The sequence below is a fragment of the Etheostoma cragini genome, chromosome 10 (genome assembly GCF_013103735.1).
Source record: "Etheostoma cragini isolate CJK2018 chromosome 10, CSU_Ecrag_1.0, whole genome shotgun sequence".
Taxonomy (NCBI): domain Eukaryota; kingdom Metazoa; phylum Chordata; class Actinopteri; order Perciformes; family Percidae; genus Etheostoma; species Etheostoma cragini.
The window spans coordinates 2,254,571-2,264,672 of record NC_048416.1 but is presented as its reverse complement, the minus strand read 5'-3'; the positions used below and the strand labels follow the sequence as shown (position 1 = coordinate 2,264,672).

Here is a 10,102-nt window from a genome sequence, read left to right as displayed (position 1 = left end):
GGGGGGGGGCAAAGGATGCAGAGAAATGGACTTACGGACACACTGCTATTGAATTGACGCTACACTTGGAGCATACTAAATGAGTGTTAGATGGAAACTTAAGATTCCACAGACCTCTATGTCAAAGCAGCGGACTACACAAGCACCAAACCAGGTCTAGAATGACAAAATCATTTCATCCACTAGATTTGATGCGTGCGACAACAAAACCAGGTCGTTTTAGAACCATTCTTGAACTTCTTCCTTTGAACCGCCTACATTTTTTTATATGCTGTGATAAGCTGATTTGTTTTGGACCGTCGATAAGGAAGCTGTTGCTGGCAGAGCAGAACGGGACACCACAAGAGCCCTGATCTCAGAGCTGCTATGCTGCGATCGCAGGAAGTTGATAAGAGCGGCGAGATACCGCAGCGCTGGCAGGCACGTGGAGCGGTCCTCCCTCCCTCGCTCACTCCTCTGGCCCCATCTGGATGCTGAAAGTCACAGCCAGGCTCCCTCCTGGGTTCACAAGACCTCAGCCTCATGATACCTAAACTCAATTATCCTGAAGGCTCGCCAGACAGTTAAAGAGGAGATGTCACATATACAGGGCAGAGAGCAACAGGAACCATCACATTATCACTGCTTTCACTGATCTCCACGGACACCACCGGAGTGGAGAAACTACAACCAAATGCTCCCATTGTATCTGGTGATCAGGTTTCTTGAAACACTAGAACTTGCCAGATTTGGAAACCTTGAATTTAACATTTTGATATAACACCCATTTACAAAAAAAGTGGCTTATAAGGCAACCGAGAGGACGCGTTTGACCGGCTAGACTGTTTCAAATCAAGAAGCTGCTAAAGTCCATCCATCACTCAGGAATGTTATTAGCGATTACTGTGCATGCTTTGACTTTAATGAGAGATGTTTATTTAAAATGGACATATTATGCTTTTGTGTATTTTTCTGTCATATTGACAGCGTATTAAATTAGAGTTGTTCCGATACCAGTCTCGGTATCGTCTCCCATACAGCCTAAAATACTGGTATCGGTTATGCACCGTTCCGATATCACATGATAAAGCCCTAAAGAAAATCTATGTCAAAGTTGTTTGTTTATTATCTTTTTCCATTATAACCTGCTGCCAGACTGGATAATAAAAGAAAGTTCTGTGGCGTTCATTTTTTGTGTTTGTTCATGTTTCACTAAGTTTTAACCTGAGCCAGACAGACAACAAAGATAGAAATCATTTCACATCCATACAGCGATAGTAGTATACAGCTGTTAAAACATAAAATAGATGACACTCTGGTATTGGATCAGTACTTGAAATCGGGTAGCAAAAATGGTATTGGACCATCTCTAATTTAAAAAATGGAGGTAAACTTATGTTAGAGAAACCCCGGTGAGCTAAAACGCTCAGATTTCCAACGGTTGTGAACGCTCCTGTTTCAGTCGTTTTTCCTACTCATGGCTAAGTGTTACGCAACACTAAGACAGCTTTCGATGATTGATTATCTGCACCACAGACAGGACTGGAGCTGTTGTTTTATAAGCTACTGTGGTGTTAACACTGTTGCATGTAGCTACATGCTAACGGCAGTGAGATATGTCATCTTGGCTGCCAGTGTTGTTAAATTCTCCCCAAGTCGGGGTCACATTCCTGCTGAAACATTACTGGTTGAGTAGCATTTGGTTTGAAAGCCTTTATCTGTGATTATTGACGGTAGAAAGTGCTGCTTCATTCCATTACAATCTATTGTTAGCCTAGTGCTAAATATTAAGTAGCTGCACGGTAACGCAACATAGTTGGAATCTTGGCAGCCAATGCTGGTCATTTCTCCTCAGTTTAAGGTGGCAGAGGAGCACAGATCCCAGGAAACAGTCTGGCCAATCAGAGCAAACTGGGAAAGTGAACAGGTGCCCTTACAGAGCATCACATACAGAGGGTGTATACAGGTGCAGCAGCCACAGGCAGTATAAGAAAATGAAGTGTTTTTTCAACATTAAAGCATGTAAACATGTTCTAGTACAAATGCAAGTGTTGCAGGTATCCTGACAGAATACAATTCATTATTAACACTAACATTAATTCAATACTCACATGCTTGTTTTCTAAATTTTCTCCTCAAATCATTCATTGATAATGTTTGTGCTACTTATTCCTCTTATGACAAAATCATGTTGTGCTAAGAAGAACTTTTAAATTAGACCTAAAGCAACCATACAGCAATTGACCATTTTAGGTAAATGGTACAATTTCTTAAAAATACAGATTTCAAAGTTATTCAGTATGAAGATTACCACTGATTAAAGACTTATTCATTTGCTGCTACTGTAATGATTTTACAGTATTTGTCATGTACACAAAGTCTTATGATCTAATCTTGAGTGCAGTTTTGCTAAACTAAGAGTAATGCGAGAATTTAACATTGGTTGTAACCTCAATTATAGGTGGGAGTGAATCAGCGCAGCCAAGTAAACATCTCCATGCCAAGATCATGATGTTGTGTTATAGAGTTCAGGGAACTAAACCAAGCAAAGGAGTCTTCCTCCCATCACTCTCTTCCTCCCCTGCTTGCATGTGCCTCTTCTGGCTTCGTCGAGCCGTTCTCTCATTCGTTGCGCTTCGAAAGTTCAGCAGTCAAAGTTGGTCCATTATATCTAGCTTGAAAGTCAAATAGATGTGTGCTTCTACATAGTTCTATTGAATCCCATCCCCCAGTTAACAGGCAAAATATGCTACCTTTAACAAAAAAAGAAAATATCTAAAACATTGAAAACCGTGAACTTCGTAAATAACTGTACACATTCAATGCAATCTTATATTTCTTTGGCCTTTTGGTATACATAATATGCCTTCAGGAAAGATTGACTGACTTTATGTAACCTGAATACAAAGATGGATCTCAACATCTCGACTTCCTGTGGCTACACAAGGGCCTTTTGATTATATCCATGAGCAATATCAAGCCACTAGGTTCTCTGGACTTTCAAAGTGTGATTCTGTATTGACTACAGCATAAACTGCTTTCTATCTGCATTTCAGTAGTTGCTTTGATTGGGGGGGGGGGGGGTTAAACTGGGTTTCTGTAAGCAGCTCTGGGTCTTTTTGTATGAATTTCCCATTTGGCAACATAACTAGTGCAGAGGCAGTTATTCTATAATTTACTAAAACCAATTCTTTATATTAATGGAAATTAAACTTCATCACAAAGTGCAGCACTGAAGACATTTTTAATGATAAGACTTGCAAAGTGTTTCACATAAAACAGAGGCTGTTTGAGTTTTATGAGGTTGACCTTGAGAGGCGGGCTGTTTATTAGTTAATTATTACAGGTGTTAAAAATACCGGGCCACGACCGAGCACCTCAAATATTGGCCTTTGAGCTATAAAAGCAGTCTGTGTGTGCCCAGTTGCTTGCTCTTATCTTATCCGCTGAAAGTCATTGCAATAACACAACCTGTTATTTCCCAAACGTTAACGATGCAGGGCATGCAGGCACCGGCCAATAAGACGTTCAGACTAAAAAAAAAAAAACCTTGCGATGTGCCGCAGGGTGGTGGGTGGGTCACCGAAACGGCCCATTTGTCTGACATCCTGCTGTGTATTTTACCCCCCACCCAATATAGCCCTTTGTATTTCACTGTCAGATCGCTTTTAGATCTTGTCGCTTCCAAGCGCACTTGAAGGCAGCTTAATTTCTTAGAGAAAGAAAACAGATGAACGAGACAAATCAACTACTGTTTTGTTGTTAGTCAAACATTCAGCCGAGAAGGAGACATCCTCAGCTGATCACTTATCGGCACTGGCAGAGCTGGCTCTTTTAGAAGACCTCTATGAGCCGAGTGCACGTACGTAGCCTACACACACGAGCAACGGTGGAGCGCTGTATCGGATTGATCAAGTGCAGATCAGCGAAGGGGGGGGAAAGCCTACTATCCAGACCAGAAAAAGTCTGCAACAGTGTTTTAGCCTGTGGGGTTCTGCACAACATGGCGCAGGAAAACAGGGCGCCATAAATCCAGTGATGGAGCCGCTGATCCGACGCCCAGAGAGCAGGGTCCAGCACAGCCCCAACTGGGGGGTACACCAAGGAGACAGGATGTTACTCCTCGCTTTTAAAAAGTATTTAAAGAATTAGGTTTGGCAAAGATATTCAATACAAGAAACATGACGATGCACAACTTTTTAATTTTTTTCCTTCAGGTTTTCATTTGTCTTTTAAAGTGTCGTTAACAAGTCAATGATTTCTTTCTGCCATTGACCGACATATTTCGGCTTGTTTTTCCAGGCCCTCGGCTGTCAGGAGACAGGGTTGGGGGGGTGGTCTAGGACACGTGCTCTTCCTCGAAGCTTACGGTTGCCTGGCTCTGACTCATGAAAAAAACACGAGTAAAATAAAAGACTACATAACTGTGCTACCGTGTGTTTATTTAAATATATGTCCATCTACGTGTGGACCTAAGAGATTGCAATATAAGCCTGTTTATTACTATTAGAAGTATAGCATACATGTGTCAAGGATGTGATATTTAAATTATGATTGTTTCCAGCCGCTGCATTTATAAATGTACGACCATTCTTACGCTCTGATTGGTGGGATACAAACGTTTTGTGAATCCTAGGTGAAGCCTGAAGAGTATTTCTGCACTGGTTTCTACGTTAGGTGGATAAATGAGGGCCAACGCGAGGCTGCAGAATGTCTCGAGCTTACCGAGAGGCCAACGCACTGAGGTCATGCACGCTTTGAGTTTCAGTCATAATGTCTGAACGGATTGTGAGCAGGGACGATCCTTGTGCTGAAGGGAGGGAAAACGACCCTCTTCTCTTTGATCTCTGCCATTGTTCCATACCTGCAGCATGACATAAAGCCTGACTGCCAGAGTAAACCAAAACAGACGTAGCTTGGGAGAGAAAAGAGGATGCACAGCGTCCAGCCCTGCAATGAGCAGTTGCCTTTGACATAGCAGATACCAATCTGGGCAGTGTTAACTGCTCTGCTTTCACAGTGAGCCTGAGAAGCCGGTGCAACCTGCAACTGTGCAAAAGCATCACATCAGATGGTTCTTAACATTTATTTACAGTGTCAAATATAACTGTTAAACACTACCCACTATTAGCAAATAGGTTCAGACACTAAAACCACCATTTACATTCTGCATGATTACGGACATTATCCATCCGTCATTGTTAGTGCCGCGAGCTTCATCTATTTCCCATTTAAGGGAGGTATCCAACCACAGGCCCTACACAAATCGTCATCCAGCAGACAAGAGCTGGATGTGAGGTCTTGAACTGCTTCCACGTGAGTGGTAAAAGATTGATCAACAAGGACTTTACCGACTGGGCCTGCTGTTCTTCTGCATCACTTCATTCTGTCTATGCCAAAGCAATTAGGGTTTCCATTTTAGTTTTATTGCATTAAAACATCTTTATTCATCTCACCATTTGAATGGTAACCAACATTCTTATATCCATGATGCCAACAATAACACAAGATGTCTGTGGTTAGAAAAAGGCAAGTTTTTCATTCAGTGTCTCCAATGATATTCAGAATCCCCCAATCTGATTTATTATGCATGTATAAAAAAGGAGGTGAACATGTCCAAAAACTTCTTCTTAAACAACTGGCAAAGATACTGTATCATTTTCAAAGTATGTCCTCTCTGTATTATAAGTCTGATCTGATCACAACCACTAGTCTTATGTGGAACAAAAATATTATGCATTATATATAACTTCTGCAGATGTTAGAAGTGGAAGAACTTTTTTTCCAATGAACTGCATCTTTAATTATCAACTGTTGAAACTAAAATTGTGTTATTTGGAGGTAATTAACCCTTGTGCAACCACACATCCAGCTCAATTTAAACACAGGCTGTGTTATGATTAGGAGAGAATTAATGTTTGGAGTTCACCCTGTTACAAAGTGCAGCAGTGATGCTCTGACAAACATGACTGAAGTTCAATCAGACTGCACATCTGGGGCAACATGAAACATTTCAAGAGTGCAGGGCTTCTGTATTTGCTTTTTTTTTGCTTTCTGGAGACCCCCAACTCTCGTTAACGACAGAAGACCTTGTTGCTTTCTAGAGATCAATTATCTCAGTCTCTTTCAGTGGCAAAGAGCTGCTCATTGAGGTCAGCCCTGCCTAAGGCCCAGACCTACACTAGGAATCCATTGTAAGGAAAAGGCACGTGTGTATAGCCCACAAACCTGCACAATAAAAACAGCCTTCATTCAAATGCTTCTTTCAAAGACCAGAGATCCAAGACAATTAAGTCGGACCAATGCAGACATGTTGAGGTATCTCAATGACATTTAACATGACAAAGACATACAGGCAGAAAACAAAAAGACGTATAGACTTGTGTGAAAAGCAGGGAAAAAAATGATCTGCCCCTTTGACAGTTGTGTCCAACTCAAATTTTAATGAGACATTGTCAACAGAAAAAGACAACATCCTCTTACTATGCAAAGTAAACTTAGATAAAGGACATAGGAATAATAAAAAGGACAGATATAAATTGGTCACCCTTGTCAGATGAAATAATGCGGTGACACATTGGCAAAACTGAACAGCGGATATGTTTACGGTGAGAAAGTCCATACTGAAAAAGAGAGAAGCTCTAGTTATTTAGTCCATTGAGATAAATATGCATTGGGGAAAAAACTTAAACAAGACACCAACATGACAGCAGTCATGCTTGAATGACCTGCTTCTATCATTTTAAACAAGAACGTCCCATTGAAGCCACTGCAAAACTGGCAACCCAACGGGGCTGAACTCAGGGGTTTGAATGTATGTGCGCATATTCATTTGAACCACCATATAAATGAAAGGGAAATGAGAGAAGGGTGGGATTTAAAGTATGCGGGGCACAGTGGAATTTCAAACCCCAACCCCCTTCCCCTCAAGCCTTCACTGTAACAGCCCCCCCTACGTAAGTTTCCATCACTTGGGTTTAGCTTATGATTAGCTAAATTGATTTGCCTTCTCACCTCTGTCTGACTATTACCATAACCGTTTCTATTTATCAGGCCGCCTTCGTTGGTGCATTACCTTCCTGTCATGCAAATTAGACTAGAAGCAGATGTAGAAGTACAACATGTGACTACACCGAGAATGTTAAAACCACAAAATCACTAAAGGGGGGGAGGGGGGGGCATCCTTAAGCCTTGTTCACAATGCAAAGGAATGTTTACTTAATCACTGCATGCTGCCTGGGCTTCACCACCATAGGAGTCTCTACTAAGGAAGCCTGAAAATAAACAGAGCCCCGGCTTCTTTCAGTGGGGAGCACAGTCTGTGTGTTGATTATAACTCCTTATTGTTATGAATTACCTACAAGTATTTCCTAAACGAGGACTGTATTTACACACTTGAGCAGTGAAGGGCTTCACTGCTTGAAGACTTCTTCCCCAAATGTTTCGCTGCTGCTGCTCTCCCCCCCCCCCCCCCCCCCCCCCCCCCCCCCCAAATCGGCCAGGTTGGCTCAGTGGTAGACTGAGTTTAACGACTTGACGCAGAGGTCCAGGGTTCGAATCCGGCCTGTGACCGTTTCCTGCATGTCTTCCCTCTCTCACTAACTGTCCTGTCAAAAATTAAAGGCGGAAAAGCCCCAAAAACATAATCTTATAAAAAAAAAAAGTCCCATGCCTGCATGGCTAACCATGTTTCCATTTGATAGAAGCCCAAAACATCCATGAACAAAAGTGACAGTTTAACCGTTTTTATGGCCTTCTATTTATCTTTCTTTCATGTCAATGATTTCTAAACTTTATCACATTTTAAAAGATTTGGTCTTCAGTTCAACCATGTGGAAAACCGGTTTAAGTGAGCAATGAACGACTTGGAATAGCTGGTTCTCTGCCCTGTATTCAAGAAGCTAACAATGATAAAGCAAAAAACCTGTAAATGAATTCAACTGACCTTTACATTATGCTAACGCTGCTAGCTTAAAAAGTTCTCATTAGCCTAAGGGCCACCACGGGACTTCTCTAGGACCCACAGGGGGTCCCCCGTCCCCACTTTGGGAACCACTGCTCCGGGATACAATGTTCATGTTTTAAAAAACGCATTAAGGAAGAAATAGAAAACACGTACCGTTGACTCCTTTGTTGGGAACGTCGTTAACGTTGAAGCCTTTGGAGCTGTAAGCAGCACGAACTTCGTTGCAGTTTTTCAACTTTTGCTCCGCAGTCATCGACACAGACAACACAACCAGCGTGGAAACGACACACAACACCGACAGCGTCTTCATATTGTGTCAGTTAAAAACTACAAAAGATATCGGCACAAAAAAAATATATATCAAAAGTATATTTGGTCGCTCAGGTGTGTGTAATCTAGGACGAGGTTTCAGCGACTCCCACGCCGAGTTTCCTCATGGAGACGCGCTGATTTCTTCAGCTCAACAGATACTTCATTCACAGCAGCTCCGAGGCCACCTCTCAAACAACTTTGACGGAGGACAAAAAAAACCACCGAAAATAACCTTAAAAAATGACTTAAACGTCGCCGCTTATGAGCACGGATATGTGTGATGAATGTCGAGTTCCAGACTCAATCGAAAAAACCGCGGAATGGCGACAAAACAACAGTTTTAAAACATGTAAAAAAAAAGTTATTTAACTGCAGGGCAAGAATCTCAGAATCACACTGCTGCTGCTTTACAGCTTCGACGAAAGTGTTAAAAACACGGGAGGAGAGCAGACGGTGGAAAAAGTTGCCCCAAAAAGGTGATTGTTCTTCTTTCTTCTTTTCTTTTCTTGCTTTCTTTCCAAACTTTCAGAGGCCGTGGCTTCTGTAGGACAGGACGCTGGACTGTATGGTAGTCGTACTGGGATCCAGATGCGAGCAGAAAACCCTAGTGGACACCCAGGAGTGACTGCAAGTTCCGGGGACAAAGACCTGGAAAACAGGAACACCAGGGGTGGAGCATGGAGCAGGGACCTCTCTCTCTCTCTCTCTTTTTCTCTCTCTTTTTCTCTCTCTTTTTGAATTTCATCAAGTTCATGTTGTTTTATTAGCATGACCACAAATCCATATGAGTTGCCAAAGCATAACAACAAATAAAAACAACAATACATCTGTTATAATAATTCAACTAAACAGGATCATTATAACAGAATTGTAGATACTAAACAAATTCTGTCCATGTCCCTCAAAGGGCACGTTGAAAAAATATTTAAAAATTAAAAGAAATTAAATTTGTATACACCAGTGGAAACCAGCCCTGAAACTCAGGACTGGAGCTGAGGGTGGAGATACACTGTGGTATGCAGCCAGTCCATGGGCATACCATGAAGATTTTTGGTCCACAAGACATAAGGAAAAGAACACAAGTCCTCAAAATCCCAAATCTCTTCACATGCAGACCCCCATTTGACCTGTGTTTGAGAGAGTGTGCTTATCTATTTTTACTCTCTGACGGGAGATAACCCATGAGATAAAAAAGAATCCTTTGAACTAAAGGTCCATCCTTAAAAAGAAGCGTAATAGTGAAGATGAAGCGTTTTCTCTCTCCCTTGGAAGTACCCTAAGGACCATCAGGGGTCCCAAATCCCCATGTTGAAAACCACTTGTATCTGAATGGTTCTCCACAATGAGAAATAATCAATTATGGTGCAACATTTTTTTCTTCGACACACTGCTCTCTAAATGCATTTTTATTGCATGACAGTGACACGTTTTCTCCAAATGTGTTCTTTCAGTTCAGCCTTTATAATCCAATATATCTTAGTTTGTTTAAAGCCCTTCAATTAAAACCTGGCTAGTGTTGCAGTAACCATGAAGTCAAAATTACAGGCCTGTTCCTTACACAAACACGGGTCAGGCTGTGTGCTGTTAGCAACGGGGCAGTTGTGTCTCTAATGTGCAGCTGCCTGTCATATAGTGCGGCCAGTGTTGTAAACTAAAGTAAACAGTCTGCTGGAAGCATGGTGGAGCTGTACAAGTGGATGGAGATGACAAAAAGACATTATAAGAATTTTAAATAAATGAATCCCACTGAAGAAGAAGATCCCTGTGAAATAAAGGACAATATTTAAACATGTGAATATCTCCCTCTTGTAGTGGTGCGTATTTGGAGATAAACCAAAAGAAATC

The 10,102-nt window shown here is 41.6% G+C and overlaps 1 protein-coding gene across 3 annotated transcripts in view; it reads right to left on the bottom strand.

Moving 5' to 3' along the window:
• The window catches only part of gpc4 (glypican 4), a 32,769-nt gene extending 23,870 nt beyond the window's left edge, over positions 1 to 8,899 (bottom strand). For 2 of the 3 annotated variants that reach the window (XM_034882877.1, XM_034882879.1), the window contains exon 1: positions 8,099 to 8,898. In XM_034882877.1, coding sequence (XP_034738768.1) covers positions 8,099 to 8,255 — 157 coding nt within the window. In that variant the 5' untranslated portion in view covers positions 8,256 to 8,898. Of the gene's footprint in view, positions 1 to 8,098 lie in introns of all 3 variants that reach the window. The other variant, XM_034882878.1, reaches the window with a different exon arrangement.
• Between the last annotated feature and the right edge of the window lie 1,203 nt (positions 8,900 to 10,102).